This window comes from Arvicola amphibius, chromosome 5 (genome assembly GCF_903992535.2).
Source record: "Arvicola amphibius chromosome 5, mArvAmp1.2, whole genome shotgun sequence".
In the NCBI taxonomy this organism is placed as follows: Eukaryota; Metazoa; Chordata; class Mammalia; order Rodentia; family Cricetidae; genus Arvicola; species Arvicola amphibius.
In genome coordinates, this window is record NC_052051.1 from 61,926,900 (window position 1) to 61,945,017 (window position 18,118).

General features: G+C 42.7%; 1 protein-coding gene across 3 annotated transcripts in view; it reads right to left on the bottom strand.

Moving 5' to 3' along the window:
* Fmn1 (formin 1) overlaps positions 1-18,118 on the bottom strand; it is a 330,990-nt gene that overhangs the window by 16,503 nt on the left and 296,369 nt on the right. For all 3 annotated transcript variants that reach the window (XM_038330188.1, XM_038330186.1, XM_038330189.1), the window contains 2 exons: positions 8,812-8,863; positions 4,048-4,197 (listed from right to left, as the gene is read on the bottom strand). In XM_038330188.1, the coding sequence (XP_038186116.1) occupies positions 4,048-4,197; positions 8,812-8,863 (202 nt within the window). The remainder of the gene's footprint in view (positions 1-4,047; positions 4,198-8,811; positions 8,864-18,118) is intronic.

The following is an 18,118-nucleotide window of genomic DNA, read 5'->3' on the forward strand; positions in this document are numbered from 1 at the left end:
TAACCAATAGAGAGCTCTGAGAACAGCCTTGACATCTCCTAACCCAGCCTGGGTCTATCTGCTGTCAGAGCTGTGGTAGCTGCATAATTAATCACAATAGCTTCAAGGTATATATGCAAAACAAAATCCTCTTGGTCTTCAGCTGGAACTAAGAAAGCAAAATAAGTAACTCCCTGTTCTCCCATGATGTAAATTATAGCTACGCACAGAATGAAATCTGACATTTGCATTGCCTGTAAAGTTTATAAAACTTCGTGTTCACTCCTCCCTGTCCCACCGTGGGTTTTTATTTTATTTTATTTTTTTGACTGAATTGGAAAGTAGACTGATTTATTTTTATTTGACAGGTATGAGTTTTCATCTCTATGTGTGCACCAATAAACATGGTGCCTACTGACGTTAGAAGTAGGAACTGGGATCACAGGAGGTTGTAAGATACTTTGTGGGTACTGGGAACAAGAACTGAGTCATCGCTCCAGTCCCAAAGAACAATCTCATGCATAATATATATCCAAATGGAAAGAAGCACATGAGAAAGCCATGTATGAACTGATGTCAGTTTCTTTTACAGGAAAGAAGGACAGCTCTAAGTGAGTCTTCTTATAAACTGAGAACATATGAAAGCAAATATAGGACTGTATTTTTCACCATCATGGGTTTTTAAAGTGGCACTTTTAAAGTTTGCCTTGGCTCAGGTTGAAGCATTTACAGGGACTTCATTCCTGGAGTCCTGGCTCCCCTGGGACATCTTCACCTTTTCCTAATTCACAGCTCACTGTGTGGCTTGTGTGCATGTGTGGGCATACGTGGGAAATGTCTGAAGATATCATAGCTGGTGAAATATTTTAGAAGCAAGGATTCATGGGACAGAAAAACAAACAAAAATACAGAAAATGAGTGGAGAACGGGATATAGAAGTAACAGTCAAAATGTTAGGTTTTTGCAGTTGTTACGTGTGTGATTGGATAATATTTGGATTTTATGGATGGAAAAAGGTGTGTATGAAGAATCCAGGAAGTGTTCAGATGTTAAGAGATGCAGATACAGCCAGGTGGTGGTGGCACATGCCTTTAACCCCAGCACCCGGCAGAGGCAGGCGAATCTTTGTGAATTAATGGCGAAGTGAAGGGGAAAGATTTTGAGGTCCAACCTCTATCTAGAGGTCCCTTTCGTACTACTGAGCACTGTCTGTAGTTCGAAGGAACAGAAGTAGGCATCAGTAGCCTTCACTGTAGGATAAGCATCACCATTGGGGGCCACACAATGATAGAGAACGAACCTTCTGGACTTGTGCTTAGACATGGAAACGTGTTCTTTTGCCTAACACTGGCTTAAATGTCAAAGGAAAAATAAAGACATTGATATACTACCATGTAGTAAATTGCTTTTCTAATGACACAGTTAATATGAGGATAAACCATATCCACAGGGAATCCTCCCTCTCCACTCTTAACCACAGGGTTTACTAGTTTAATGACATAGCAACATTGGACGTTTTAATACAACATTTAGAGAGTGCTCTAGCTTTACAAGGGGGAGTTGCTAGCTTGCTATGAAGGCACATGGGTCTCAATGTTGTATTAGCTTAATGCATATTCATGAAAACCACACTAAGCAGAAAAATACGTAAATATTCTGTTACCTAAAATTAATCTCCGGTGACACTCATTTCATGTGGAAGCAGGGTCTAAACGACATTTACTTTTGGATCTTTCTCTTTGAAAATATTATTATTGATTAATCTTTTCCAGTAAGTTCTTGTGTTTCAGTTGGCCTTCAAACACACTTAAAAATCAAGTGATCTCAATTTCTTGTGATGAGATTCCTAAACCACAATTCTTCCCTCAATAGTTACAAGATATCAAACTTTCATTTGGCTATGGAGTTTGTTTTTTAAGAGTGCCTTTGAACAATTCTTGTGAGTGATGTTATATTGCCTCGTGGCATTTAGTGTTACCGAGATTTAACTTGTTTCTGGGAAAACTATAATCAAAAATATAATATCAAATATCATTAAATAAGTGTCAACAAAGCAATCAAATTACTTCTGATTTCATTATAACAAGTCAATCAGCTTATTTTATACTAATGAATATGTCGTTTAAGAGCATTAAAGCTAAACTCCTTATCATAGAGAAAAAAATTTGTTTTAAAGAGCCTTCATAAGAAAATCCTGAATAATCAATTTAATTCCCTGAATGGACAGGCTACAATGGTTTTAATGGTAGAGTTTTCTAAGCTTCCAAAAATCTTTCCTGAACCATCCTTCAAGTTCAGAGGTGCTTTAGGCGGACACTTCGCTGGCGATCCATCTCTTCAGAGCATAGCTGCAATGCAGGGACCCCGGAAACTGCTAAAAGATCAGGGGAGTCTCCTGAGAAGTCATGACCCCGGGGAGGTGCTGGTTTACAGAGTGTGAAGCAAGCAATTCCCCAGCTGTACCCAGGAAACAATGCTGCCAATGCCCATGCTGGGAACCAGAGAAAAAGTCCCTCAGAAGGATGACCGGACACCACCACAGCAGAACCACAGATAGTCTTGCCTGGTTTCTGTGAGTGTGGGGGCAGGGTGTGCAAGATTTCTATGGATCTGTTAAAACAAAAACCAATTAGTTACCCTTCTGGGCTTTTGTTTGTTTGCTTTTGGACAATTTTAAGGCTTCGGAGATAATTCATAAAGAAGTTCACTCGAAATCCGAGTAGGAAATTTCTAAGCAAAGGCTGCATGTTCGGAACTCCCTGCCAGGGGCTCGGCAGTCTGGTAGGGCTGCAGAGTTGGAGTAACCCAGCAATGAAGCAGAAGTCACCATCAGATCAGGAAGAGGAACTGCACTCTTCTAGTCTCAACAAGACTGTTCCCGGGAAGTTAATTTAGGTTACAATACCTGGAGTGAGAAGGCAGATCTGGGGACATTTTTCAGGATTTCCTTTTCATAATATGACCAACAAGCTACTTTCTCAAAATTGTCTCTTAAGTTTTTAAATTCTTGATCCCTAATTGTTCATATTTAAGACGTCCTCGTATGCTCAGTGAGTACGTGGCATGATGATCTAGCTGGAGTACCTGTCCAGGGCAGCACTGAAAATGACTGTGTCTTTGTGTTGGTGCCATCCAGAGTCCTCTGCACTCACGGTGAAGTGCTGTTATGCATCAACAATGCGACCTTGCTGTGCTGTGGGTCTGGGTCCTGCCTCACTTTATCTTCACCGTGAGTTCTCAGCTTTTTCACACTTAGTATTTCTTTCTCAGATGGCATCGCCATAGCAACCCAGGTTGCCCTCAGAACTGGCAATCCTCTTGCTTTGGTCTCACAGACTAGGATTATAGGTATGGACCTTTCTGATAAACAGTGCTAAAGTCTCAGTCTCTCTCTCTCTCTCTCTCTCTCTCTCTCTCTCTCTCTCTCTCTCTCTCTCTCTCTCTCTCTCTCTCTCTCTCCCTCCTTCCCACCCCCAAGCAAACACACACAGTGCCTATGTTCAGAGCTGATTTTTTTTTTTCTTTCACTCCCAACTAATAAAATCAAGAGGCTGCAAGGAGGCCAAGCGGCACACAGTTTGATGTCCTCAGCAGGATACGGGGAGTCAGAAGTGACGCTGTAAATCCAGCGTGGGGCTTCAACACTGTGTGAAGTGTGGCCTGAGCTGGGGAGATTTCCCTTTGATGCAAATGCAGTATATTAATGGGAAACGCATTCACTTTTATTTGTCTGTACTGTCTGCCACAGCAAAGCTGCCTCATTTAGCTTGGGCTGACATGAAAATACACAGAGAAGCAATCTGTTGCACATTAGCACAACTCGCCTCTCATTTACTCGCTAGTAATTGGAAGGGGTTAAGAGAACGGGGCTTATCAGATCATGTGAGTGTATCTTGCCCATGGGGGCAGCAAGCTTTCCCTGAATTTCTCTGGGAACCCCGAGGCAAGAATTCTTGGATGTTGACTTGATGCAAAAGAAAGAACACTGACACATGCCAAACAGGCGAGCTTTAGAAGGCTTGAAAAGGCGGACTGCTTGGGGGGCATTCACACCTCACCCGACCTTACCTTTCCTTCGATATGTTCTTACTCTCACGTTTCCAAATTGTCTTGAAGTCGCTGCAGAACTCAAACCACACCATAAACACATAGCTGGGGGTGATCTCCTTCTCTCCAGTCTTTGGCTTCATTCCAAAATAGTCCACTGTTGCTTCAAAACTGCAGAAGGTAGGGAAGAACATGGAGGGGGTCAGGAACTATCAAAGCCAAAACCCATCAGGTTGATGAGAAGGGACACTGGGAAGTTTCCCACATGACCATTCCCGAAGACAGGAGTCAGGGTCCCTAGTTACTGGAGGGTACCCCAAACCCCAGGAAGCCTATGGAGACCTGCCGGTAGTCACCATGATTAGGAAACTACTAAGTACATCTTATCTGAGTGAACTGAGGAACAGCACAGTTCCAGGGGTTACATAACTTAAGTCTGTCCCTCATCTGAAGTTCACGCCAGTTTTCTGACCTTCACTCTGCTCAGTGACTACATGTCAGAGTAGGACACATTGACTGCTCCAGTAACAGTCAGTCAGATGGCTAATTGGAAACCTGGGAAATTGGGACGCTTCTGTCCTCTGTCCTCTGGCATGCTCTGGGTCTTGGCTCCATCACTTGGCATATCACTCTCATTTGCTCAAGGGTAGAATTAAGAAATTTACGCTATATGGTCTTTAAAAGAGCTTCATTTTAAACCTTGACCATGATACAAGAATATAAACCGTCGACATACAAAACCAGACATAATTGTGAGTCTAGCAAGAGTTAGATAAGAAAAAAAAAAACCCCTCCAGTCAGGCTAGAAAGGTGTTCTGGTTTTTCTAAGGTAGACTCTTAGATAATGCTGTGTCCTGCCCCGTGAAGGCACCCTGCCCACTAGCCTAACTGGGCCTCCCAAGCAGCCCTTCATGGAGGCACTAGGTTTGCAGCAATTTATAGCTCTGAACTCAGTCTCCCCCTCCTTGCCCTCACCCACCCCAAGCTTCACAGGCTCATTTGCCAAGAGCAAGAACTCTTAAACAGCCCCCTTTCAAGGGTGTTGGAAACTAATCAAAGCAGGAATGGCCAGCCAGGTTTATTACTCAATGCTCTATCATCTGTTCGGGCATGGTGTTTTTTTTGTGGCCATCCTGAATACTGAGTTTCTAATGGGACTCTATTCGGTGGCGATTGTAAAACCCCGAAGCCCTGCGACTATTACAGAGCATACTTTCATCTCCTTCTCGGTTATTGGGCAATATGTATCTCATAAGATTTTATCACATTTCACAGATGAACTGTTAATTGATTCCATGGCTACGGTTAGGTGAGATCCAAGCTGGAGCTGCTGCTCCAATTCTCATAAATTCTGTGTGCTTCTGTAAATAACAAATCTGTTTTTAATGCAAATTAAAACTACTGGCCAGGGAATTTGGCCCCTAGTTATTAAAAGACTAGAAGTGTGTAAGTGGAGAAAGGCAACAATGGCAGTAATCTCTCAAGGGACTATCTGATAATTCCAAACACACATATTTTGGAACAAAACTGGTAATCAAAGAAAGTAGCGCAGTCGACTCTTACCCCAGACATAACACCTATATCTACAGCTGTCAAAATACTGATAAAACCAGATGGGTGCCCTACATAATATACCTTTACTTCATTCAACATGGAATTTACACTGTAATATGAGGGTATGTAGAGAATTATACAACCAATAGAGGCAGGCTGTGGATTTCCTACTGAGCTATTGGGTTTAGAACTAGAGAGATAGGGCAGGTTAACATTTCCAATAGTCTCATTCTTCAGAGGTCTGCGAAGACTGAATGACCTCATCCACTGGCAGAACTGGGTCTCTATTTAGGTTCTCAACTCCCTGTGAGATGTGTGTCTTGCTCTCACCTTTGGTTGCTCATGGGCACTGACACAGGTCACTACCAAACAAGACAGTCACTTCCTCCCCTTTGTCCTTCAGACTCAGGTGTCACACACGGATCACCCCATGAGGGTGCACCATCATTTTTCCTCTTTCCTTATGTTCACTTTCTATCCAGACACAGATTTGTACATACACTGACACAGGAGAGAAAACAGTTCACCTTGTATTCAGAGCAACTCATTAGCTTCCTATTCCACAGCAGGATGCAGAGATGGACACACATGACCACCTGCCACAATTCTGCCATCACTACAACACCTCCGCATTATCTGAGTCCCATCAGGGCACGTTAGACATTGTTGCAGACTCAGAAGTGACAGTGCTTCTGACGTCTACCCCAAACACGTCAGTGGGTTGGGGGGCAGGTTCTCTCTCTCCAACTCTGTCCTCACAGCCTCTCTTTGCGTGCGTGTATGCGTGCGTGCGTGCGGTGGTGGTGGTGGTGGTGGTGGTGGTGGTGGTGGAGTTGGGATGCCCTGCTTGCCTCTGTCAGAGGGGTTGCTGCATTTTAGCACGTTTTCCCTAAGTGTTCTGGGGAACATAGACAGCAAGTGACTCTGCTCAGAAGAACCACGTAGAGTCCCCGGCATGCTTTGATGAAAGCCCTGAGATGCTGACAGACATTGTCGCCCTGAGGAGGCACCTCATTTGACTGCAATGCTCCCCTTCTATTTAAGAAAAAGCTCGAAGCTACTCTCTGAACCCACCACTGTCTGATAATGTCCAGACTAATGCCCTACCCAGTCAAAATGTTCATCATGAAAATTCAGTTTTGGTTCACAGAACACTGTACCAGAAACTTGAAATTTGGGCAAGAAAATCATTGATATTTAATTGCCAGGGCAATTTTCTCCAACAGACAACCGACAAAGGATGCTGTGCTTTTTTAAAATGTCCAATTCTCACCACACAACTGCCAAATAGCATTGCACTTGAAAAAAAAAAGAAAATTTCCAATCATGTGTTTTGTTTTACATAAACGCGTTTCTTCTCACTTTACGCCTGTCCCTGATTCTCTCCTGTTACACTTCCTTGTGTAGTCCACATCCTTTTAATCTGGTCAAACTTTTTTTTTTTTTTTTTAAAGTACAGATGATGATTCTATCAAAGAACCCAGAGCTATGGAAACTGCTCTACACTTAGTGTGGAGATGCCAGAGCGGAACACATCCCCTTGCTGTTTTCTCATGCGTGCCTTCAGAAACTGCTTAGGAAAAGCAAATATCCCTTGGCCTCAGAGTAAATTGTTTCTCTTGAGAATAAAACCTAAGAATTTATTCAGGCTCACACGAGTGTTGCAACACTGACCACAGCCTCCTTAAAGAGAGCAAGCAAACAACCGTGGTTTCTACATTAAAGATGAGATCTAACATATTTCAAGGATGACATGAAAGCTACACTACCTTCGCCGCAAAATCACGGAAAATGCTGACAGCTAGAAGTTATGGCTCCTCTTTGCATGCTGAATACACAGCAGCCTGGGCCTCTCGAAGGTGGGCCCCCTGCCCTTCAGCAAAAGTCTTGAAAAGGGATTAGAAACTTGATGTGCACACCGGAAGCCGAATTGCTGCCTGGCTTGCTCCCAGCCCGCCCTTGTTGATAGCCTCCTCTCTGAAGGTCTCTGACACTAATTTTACACAACAAGGAAAGAAAGCGTAATTCAGGGATCAGTCCAATCGAGGGAGAGCCAAAAATCTAAAGGCACAACTGTGTAATTGTCTTAGTTTTCAGCAATTATCATGATAGGACGATGCTCATGAGTCAAGAACATGTCTGCACTTAGAAAACTACAAGACTGCCCTTCATTTTGCTCTCATCGGCATCTTAATTTTGTTGGCAGATCACAGCAGGAAGCAGGACCAAATGCTGGCACCTGTCTCTGGGTTTTCAGAACTGTGGCTAGAGTTAAGGAAAAGGACTCATCCCTAGTTTATGTGTTCTTACATTTCATAACTACGAATTTCTTCTCATCTCTTTTGTAAAGTTATTTTTATTTCCTTAGATGCTACTGCCTTCCCCTATTCCCTCATTTAATTATCTGGAACTTTTAGAATATTTAACTGTCAAATTTGTCCCAGTCCTCTCTCCTGAAGGATTCCATATCCTCCCTTCTAGAAGAGAGGAACCACCGAGGGACGACTGGTGAACTAACAAAGAGAACCCTCCCCTGGGGATTGGAACAGATGGATTCTGGGTTTCACCAGGTGAGGTGATAGCTGCCCTCTGGGGTCTACGTAGAGAAGCAGGAGTCAGAAAGAGGGGCTAGGCTCGAAGGAAGAACCCTAGGGTCTTTTCTGACTTCTGAGTGAGTTTTTGTGCACAGAAGGCAATACCATTTTCTACTCGTCCCTTGTCTATAAAACCCTCTCCTATCTGAGCAAAGAAACTGAAGTCAATCTCCGAGCTACTTATTGAAGTGGTCTAATCTAGTAATGATGTGGAAAGAAAGTCAACTCTCTTCCTAACTTCAATAAGTTAGTGTAGGACCAGAGCAGGAAGGGAGAGGCAAGCAGATGAAGCAGGATCGTGACCTATGTGATGGGAGAGATATCACTTTGGCTCACTGTTCATAGATGTCTCAACAGACAGGATCAAAGGACTGACTGTTCAACACAATGTAGGTGAGATCAGTTAGTCATAAAGGGTCAAATGGCACCAGACTCTACAAGGAGGGAGAAAGCAGAGCGATGCTGCCCAAGCCTTGGGAAGGAAGGAATAGGATGAGGAGTTAGTGCTTCAGAGTTGCAGAGGTTTGGATGGAAGTCTGGAGAAGATGCAGTTGCTCAGCACTGGGAACATTCCTTACGATAATAAAAGTAAAGGATGGCTAGTCAGAAAGAACTAAGTCCACATCAGAACATTTACCTTTTCTGCGCATTCTCCAAGTGGCTTTCTTCCATTTTATGCTCTTTTTTGGCTGTGGAAGAGAAATAATTACGATTAAACTATTTTCTTACATAATATCTACCCCTTGTGTAATCATATAGCTTTGATCACACCCATTCATTATTACAGCAACTCAAGAGTGCATTCGAGTCACACGCCTGGAGATCATATTCAGAGACATCACTTTCTTGAGCATGGCTAGAGCTAGCCACAGTCAAATGCCTCTGTTTTGTCTGGAACACCCTTGAGAGTGAGAGGAAATGATAATTATACCTGGAAAAATATACCCGTTGGAAACGTTCTGATAGATGTGGTTGCTGGAGCTATAGTTGGCCTCCCCATGACCCTTACCACATGCCCATTCTGTTCTCTCTCATCCCCAAACATAATACGGTAATGTGTGCAGCAACTCTACTGAGGTTCAAGAGCAAGCACGAGAATCCTTGCGCAGTCTCCCTCCCATTCACAAGTTTATTGTCAGTCTGGGGAAAACCTATGGATGTTGGGCTCAGATCAACATTTTGTAAATGCACTGGCAAGGAAATATAGAAGGTCACTATGAAAGTTAATGACACCAGGATATGATTCTGAATTTACAGATGAAGAGCCTGTGCTCTGGAATTATTTAATACGATCTCATTCTGAGTACTTTACAAAATTTTCCACTTTGAAGATAATATCATTATGTATGAAAGTAACACTCATACTTTTAAACTACCCAGAAGATAAGTAGACCACAACGTAATCATATAATCTATGGGAGACCTGAGATGACTTTAAATGAAGGAACAAAAAGTCAATCATAACGAACGATCTCTATTGAGATACTCCGTGACAGCTATTAAAGGATTTACAATATCAGCATTGTATAAAACTTGGGTCTGCCACTTACTATCTTTGTGTGTGACTATGGAGAAATTATTCATGACCAAATGCCTAATCATTACCTCATCTGTCCTCCAGGAACAACCCCAGTCATTACTGTCAAGGCTAAAGGAGATAATGCAGGCACGGGGCTTAGCACACAATGCATGATCCCTCGATGACATGACAGCATTTATTAACACCTCATCCTCATTTTCTCTGTCACTCCTTTAGAAACTGCAGTTCAAGCTGCACCCCTCCCCGGTATCATACTTGACAAAACTTCTAAAGTGTTCGCAATGTCCTAGGAGACCCTGGCTCCTTGGAGACACCAGCCTTTCTTTCCCATGTTCGTTTCTGTGTGGTCAGATGTGGTTTGAGCGCACTGAGTGTGTGTGCGTCTGAGACTCTTTGCCTCTGCGGGTTTTCTTCCCTGGAGTACCCTACCCAGACTCTATACAGCTGTCACCCTCACTGCACTCAGGTCTCAGCTCAAATGCCACTTTTTCTGGTTGGTTTCATCAAGGAGAAGACCATCCATTGCCACCTCTCATCCCCAAGTCCTCCCTCATGGTCTCTTCCTTTTTGTTTCCCTTCTCCACCCATTGCCTCTGTCTGCTCACCAGACAATGCTATGCCTTTAATACCACATCTGCCTACAATGCCACAGTATCATGCAAGCTCCACGAGAATAGTAGCTTCACAGTTCTGCTGTAGGTCTAAATGTAGAATTGAGTTTATAGACATCAGTGTATATACTGGTCACAAAGTAATTAAAGGGAGAGACTCTGGCTGTCCTAAGCAAACAATGGAATATTTAGATTATAAATGTAAGCTACTATTGTGGGATAATGTGGTATGTCATCACTACGCACATTATATTTCAAGTAATAAAATTGCAACAATATGAAATGGTCTGGCTTTGATAAGTGCATATTTTTAGTAGGGCTAAGTGGTACTGTGGCCCTCTTTTGCTATATGATGCCCCCAATAGTCCACTAGACATTTCTGTGTATTGCTTTGATTCTTTGCCAATCAGATGCTGAGAAACAATCTGAATCTCTGAGGTTCGAAGTTCCCCTCAAATGTGAAACAAACCAATGACTTTGTTTCTCATGCCAAATGACTTTAAACTACACGCATGGCTAAGTAGAAGGAAAAATTCCTTTGAGCCTCAGTGGTCTTCCCGGAGCACCTATGATGTTCTGGCACTGGATAGTTTCCAGTTGGCGGTGTCTATGAAGAAGCAAGACAACTATGGCCAAGCTGTCACTACATATGAGTTGAGAGACAAGAAACAGTATATCCAAACTGAATAGACCAGCAGGTAAGACCTTCAATATCACTTCGAATAGGGTGATGTGGAAAGAAACAACACCTGGAAATGCAAAGCAGGTGTTAGGGAGAGGCAGTGCACTGCAGAATCTCGGAGAGTTTGGGAGAAAGGGTCTGAAGGAAAGTGATAAGGACCAGCAGCTTTCATTTTTCCTATATGAAGGGGCTTTTCAGGACAGACAGAAAGGGACACACTGTGATGTGGATTCTCTACCAGCCTAGCATATTTCACTACAACAAGTGACATTTCTGATGGTGCCACCGACACAGCTTACGTTACCAAATGCTCCATTTAAGCCAAATCGGAATATATTGTTTTGAAAGAAAATGTTTAAAGACTGGATTCATGGACTCAGAAACTAAAATTCTAATATTATTAACAATTAAAGCAATTTTAGGCCAAGTGTAAGAATCCTAGTGTTCCTAAATTCGATCCCTCATTTCTCAGTATTGGAGGTAAAGCCCTGGTGTGGGTAAGTGAATGACAAGTCGATATGAAAGCTCTGCTCTATTCAAGAGATGGGAGGTGCTTGCCTTATTACTGCATCTTCTACATTTCAGAGAGAAGAAAGGACAAGATAGTGTTGTTGTTGGTCATAACTTCCTATGTGACTCAGCCTGAAGTAGCTGTTGGCATCGTGAGCTACGTGAGTTTCTTCTTATAGTCCATGTGTCTGGCGCCTATTTTAGGTGCTTGGAATCTACTAGAAAGCAGAGCTGCCTCTCCGCAGAACTTTCACTTTAGTTAGAGAAGAAAGGCAGCTAAACCTGACAGGATAGGGTACACTGTAAGCAATTTTTGGTAAGTGGTAGCAGGAGACATTCAGAGAACAGATGATGCCCACAAAGGGAGCCTTTATGAGTGAGTTACTGAATTAGTTAGTCTAGACAGCTAAAGCTGGAATACCCATATTCTGGTACTAGGTTCAAGACATAGGGCACAGTATATTGATAATAATGAGCCTTGTGAAAATTTTCCTCATCCTACAACTTTAACTAATGTCCTTGGATCTATGTATGAAATGGAATTAATCTTCTACTAGGCAAAGTCACTTAAGTAAGTGGCATTTCAGTGTTTCTAAGCTTTCTTTCCCCATAACTTAAATTGTGGGATTATGAGTGGGGGTAGTGTAGATCGGTTTCTTAGGAGACTAAGTTTGGAGGGGCTGCCAGTTAGCATCAAGAGATATGGGAAGATAATATGCACCCTCACCTTGCTCCTGGCTCTTGTTTTCAAGACATTCTTTAAAAGCCTGCAGGAAGCTAGATATAATGATTTTCCAAATCAGAAAATAAAGCTACAGTTTTTAAGACAATAACGGCAATTTAGAAGAATCAGAATTCCAACAAGGAGACGATTCACTTAGCATCAATTCTGTCTTCTAAACTTCTTATCAGGGCTATGTGTCCAGGGATGTCTGACCTTTCGACACTGCAATCTTACATTGTCATCTACAAATGAGCCAAGTTAATGCATAGCTGTGCTAGTGCATTTTTGTCAACCTGACGTGAACTAGAGCCACCTAGGGAGAGGGGACTCTGTGGAAGAATTGCCTCCATTGGATTGGGCATACCCGTGGGGCAGTTTCTTGATGACTGTTTTGGAAGCGCCCAACCCACTGTAGGTGGTACAACCCCTGGGAAGGTGCTTTGATTCTACTTCAACAATGACCAAACACCTTTACCAGCAGATTATGAAACCAATTTCTTTGTTTATCCATAAGCAGCAACGCATTTGTTGCTTGAGATTGTAAAAATTCTTTTTTCTGTCTGCATTACATTTCCAGTTGCTGCCCCCAAAGACTGGAACCTCTCAAAGTCAAACATAGTGGTAGGAATCAGCTTCCTCCAAACCCCTCTTCGTGTTGATATTTTTGAGCTCCTCCCATGAATCGCAAATGTTTTTAAAATAAATCCAGAATGGTGAGCCTTTTCTAGTGTTTTCCAATCTGCCTTGTCTTTACTCGCCAGAAGAAATCATTACGTGTGGCAGGTGTAGCATTAGAAAATGAGTTTATTAGATAAGATTTAAAAGTCAAACATCCTTCTCGAACCATAGCTGCAGAATAGCTGTTATGTTTGTGTGCAGAAAACAACTGTAATCTCATTGTCTCACTGTCTGTCTCAGAGAAAGCTCCTGGCCTACCAGATGAGAGGAATCTTTTCTCCCCAGTTCCCTCTGAGCAGTCTCAACAGTGGGCTCAGAATATCCAGTAAGCCATGTTGAAAACAGATGCGCTGTCAGCCAAGCGTTCACCTTCCATTTATGGAGCACAGAGTAGAATTAGTATCCTCAAGGGTCTTAGGATGTTCAGAACAGAGAAATAGCAAGGAGTCACCAGCTGCGTTCGTCCCTGAAACCAAGCCTGGCTTCTACTCTGCAGCTATGGAAGGCCTCTAGGACACTTTCTTCTGAAATTAAGCCTTTTCATCTATATGGTTGTCTGTTGTTATATACAGCCACTCTCCTCCATGACCCTAAGCTAGAACTTCTGGGTGATTTGCTGCATCCTTGATAACTTTATGTACTAGTTTAGTTTCTATGTTTATGTTAGAGATAAATCTTGCCTTAAACTCTTCTTCTGCAACCAAGTCACCTCCCTCAATGTTCAGAGACTAGAAGATTTGATGGCGTTGATTTTCTGTCTGGGTCGCTAATATTTCTTATATGTTCCCTGGAGCAGCACTTTCCGGTTTCCTCTAGAGAGCTTCCTTGGCATTGGCTGATTGGCTAATCATTTGGCGCAAGAGATCTAACTTCTATCTTGTGCTTTGACACGCTTTCCTCATTCAACTACATCATTCCTAGGTTTAGAGGTGAAGTGAGGACTCTTCCTTTCCCTTGATCACCGAGATGCCACTGGAGGGCTATTAACTGGCCTGACCGTGTCTAGAGGAGCAGAGAAGCTGAACAGAAGTAGAGGAGGACATGGCCAGCTGGTGGAGGAGACAGAAACACACATTTGTGGAGTAGGAGCTCAGAGTTTATGCGCGCCGAAACAATCGCATCGGTAACACCAAAGAACACTTAGGCTGGAGCTATGGCTCAGCTGTTCAAAGCATTTCCTGCTCTTGCAGAGTTCCAATCCTGGCACCTAGGTCCAGTGGCTCTCAGCTGCCTGCAACCCCAAATCGAGGGGATATGATGCTCTCTTCTGGCCTCTGTGGGCACATTCACACCACACACACACACACACACACACACACACACACACACACACCAAACCAAGACCTAAAAATAAATCTAAAACAGAAAAGATCCCTGCTCACAGATAACCATAATAGATGGTAATAATAAAAATTACAAAATATTGTAAAAATTACCTAAATAAGACAGAAAGAGACAAGTGGGCAGATGCTGTTGGGGAGACGGCAGTGTTGGTCTCCAGGAAGGCAGAGTTACCCCAGATGCTCCATTTGTTTAGATGTATCTCACAGCTTCTTGGGTGGGGTACGGTTATTCTCACATTTGAGAAAAGTATTTTTCTTTTAGGATATAATTTTGCTTGTCATTATTTAAGGGTAGATCAAGTGTGTCTATGGGAAATGCTCCAATCTTCCCATTTAACAGTGGAGTCCTGATTGTGCCCATCATTTTATGCCTATGCTCTGATATCCCATTTTGTTCCTATTTAATCTTCAAGAGAGAAAGTGATTTACTGTTTTACAAATACCTGGGAGTCAAGAGGGTAGAAGTAAGATGTGCTTAGGATTAATCTAAACTTTCCAACCTAATAACCATTGAATTCTGTGCTACCTAGCTTGATTAACTGGACCTTGTCCCACACACCACACCAAAGATGATAGATGAATCTATTTTCTTTTCTATTTTAACAAAGAAGTGTTTTAGAGTAAAAGTTTCCCTCTAACCTCAAGAGTTCCCTTCTTAAAAGACAATTATGCCATCATTCTGCTTAAGGGTCTCTCTGCCTCTGTCTCTCCATCGGTCTGTCTGTCCATCTGTGTTTGTGTCTCTGTCTCCCCTCCCCGCCAACAGACGCACACAGGACCCCCGTGCAGGATAAAGCACTTCCGCCTTACACACCAAGCCTTCATGACCAGGCTCTCTTCACTCTCCACTCTTGACCAATGCATCAGTCACACTGGATTTATGTTATCTGGGCTTTAATGTTATCCGGGCTTTCTCTAATGACTTTATTTGGGAGGCATGTGGCTCCTTATTTTGATTATCTCTTTATCCCTTCTCTTCCCCCACCCAAACTCCACTGCCAAAGTACTATTTTCCCCTTCAGAAATCAAGCTTAAAATTTGCCTGCTAGATGAAGCTCTCTATGCCTCTTCCCATGGGGGCAGAACTGGTCTTTCTGCAAACTCCAATAGAGCTATGTCCATGGTAGGGTGCACAGTGCACTTCTGAGATCTGTTGGCAGCCTGTCTTTCCTACTCCGTTGCTTGAGAGTGGCAACCAAGGTTGTTTTCAGTTATGTGAAAGATGGATAAACAGACAACAGAGTTGTCCACATTAACAGAACAGAGTTTCTGGGAACCATCTCTTCCTGAGGACAGCAGGGTCTTTCCTGGAAGCACAATTCAAATCTGCCTCCCTTTCCCATCTCATTTATTTGCAACAAAATAGTAGGAGTAAAATAGCATCTGAATGTCAGAGTGAGATTCCCTTCTGTATGCTGTGAATACTATTGGTTAATAAAGAAACTGCCTTGGCCTGATAGGGTAGAGCTTAGGCAGATGGGGAAAACTAAACTGAATGCTGGGAAAAAGAAGAACGGAGTCAGAGAGACGCCATGTAGCCCTGCTAGAGACAGACCTCGGAACTTTAGCTGGTAAGCCACAGCCACGTGTCCATACACAGATCAATAGAAATGGGTTAAATTAATATGTAAGAGCCAATAAGAAGCTAGAGCTAATGGGCCAAGCAGTGATTTAATTAATACAGTTTTTGTGTGATTACTTCGGGGCTAAGTGGCCAGAAACCAACAAGCAGCTCTCTCCTCCTACATCAGAATATACTATTTTTATCCCAATACATGCTGCTTTCATTTGGAGTTCAAATTTTGGACTGTTTTCACAAGTCCAAGTACCATTAGCCTCAGAGTTTTCAAAATATACTAAATCTTTTCTAGGCTTAATTTTGATAAAAGGGAAGGTTCTATAAATAAGATTGGATATTCAGATATTTCCAAATTAAGACCGGCAGCATGTAAATGTACCCAAGTCTTGGAACTTTTAATCTCAAGCTTTTACATGGTGGATGTAGGCGAAGAAGACTGTGCAGAGAGATTGAGGACTCTATTCTAAACACAATAAAGTCATGTTTATGAATACTCATAGAGAAGCAGTAAAATGTGAAGAGAGGGGAAGGGATAGAGGTTGGAAGATCTTCCAGGCATTCTTTACACAGTCTATTACACTTTAATATACCATGGTTTATGGACCTGGTGTGGTTGGCATAAACCCACAGGACACACAGTAAAGAAGCTGATTTTATTACAGCACACGACAGGTGGAGGAGCCGGGTGATGTTAAAGGGGAAACAAGGGGAGCAGGCGCTGGCTCACGGGGTATCCGTGGGATGTGAACGTGTCTCGCATTTCTCATTTCCTGGGAAATTACCTCTTCATGTGCTTTTCCAGGAAAAAGCAGTACCTTCTGGAAAGCCAGGAAGCAACATGCCAACACTGGAAAGCCTTGGCTTTGCACACTTGGTTACATGGAACTCTGAGAGGCAGAGCTCCTGTATCCTACTCCCCCCCCTTACAATTTTATTGGCTTTCTTGTTTGTTTACTTATTCAGAAGCAGGGTCTTGACATTTATTTAACTATTCGTTCATTTATTTACTTACTTACTTATTTAGAAGCAGGATCTTACTATGTAGCCTTGGCTGGCTTAAACTCCGTATGTAGACCAAACTGACCTCAAACTCACACAGATCTGTCTGCCCCCGCGCCCCCCCTCCCCCAAGTTCTTGGATCAAAGGAACGCACCACCATGCCTGGCTCTCTCAGTACGTTTGTCCATGAAAGATGAAATCTTCTCTGTCTTCCTATCTTATTGGTTTCCCTAGTTGTGGTTAAACTAGAAGCATGGCTATTTCTGGTTTGCCACAGAGCTTTCATTCGGCAGTGTAAAGGTGACCAGCACCTTCTGTGTAAAGTGGTGGGGGACTGGGTGATGGCATGACGTCAAGGTTCCCAGAGGGATGCACTTTGATGTCCACGTCCCCTTTCACTAGAAAACCCAGGCTTGTGGCAAAAAGAATGAGGAAAAGACAGTGGAACTGACACCTTTGAAGAGGGCTGTGGGGTAAATAAAACCAAGAAATACAGATAAAAGGAGCTAATCATAACTTCACTTTTCTTTTGACTGAAAACAGTAAATCTGCGTATATATGCCACATTTCCTTTATCCATTCTGTCGCTGAACATCTCAGCTGGCATCGAGGCTTTTGACTCACAATGCAGGACATCATTCAATGTCCCTACTGGCTCCTAAGGAGTGTTGTTTTCACCAGAATTCTCGCATGCTCAGGTGGTATCTAGCATTTGCACCGGTCTATGCATTTTTCATGGGAGGTTGCATATCAGAGAGAAAGTTCTGAGTTGGAATTTCGGCTTTCACTCTGAATTTCCTGCCTCTTGATGCTTTAAAACAGACCATGGGTAAAATTTTAGAATGATCCGGTGAGAGAGGCTAATTAACACTAATGGGAGGCAGGTGGTTGAGTTCTCAGGCAGCTCTTGAATCTCTGTGTGTTATGCCTCCACGGACCAGGCTGATACATACCTTTACCGACATGTATTAAGGGACATATCTGTTGTAAAAAAAAGTTTTCTCATGTATTTTGTAAAACCTTCTCAATACTTCTATTTATAAGATATGCTTTCTTACCTAGAGAATAATTTACATGAATCATTTTCCCTTGTACTGCCTGCCCTATCTTCTAGCCACCCTATTTCTAAGGGGGAAGAATCAGACTTTCTGGAATGTTTTTAGGAGTTCTGTGGAATAGTGAAGTCTATGCTCACATTTTTCAGGGAGAAAACCAATTTTTTGAGAGGACTATTGATTGCATCTTATTGGACCCAAACTCTGAAACTGAATTTTTTG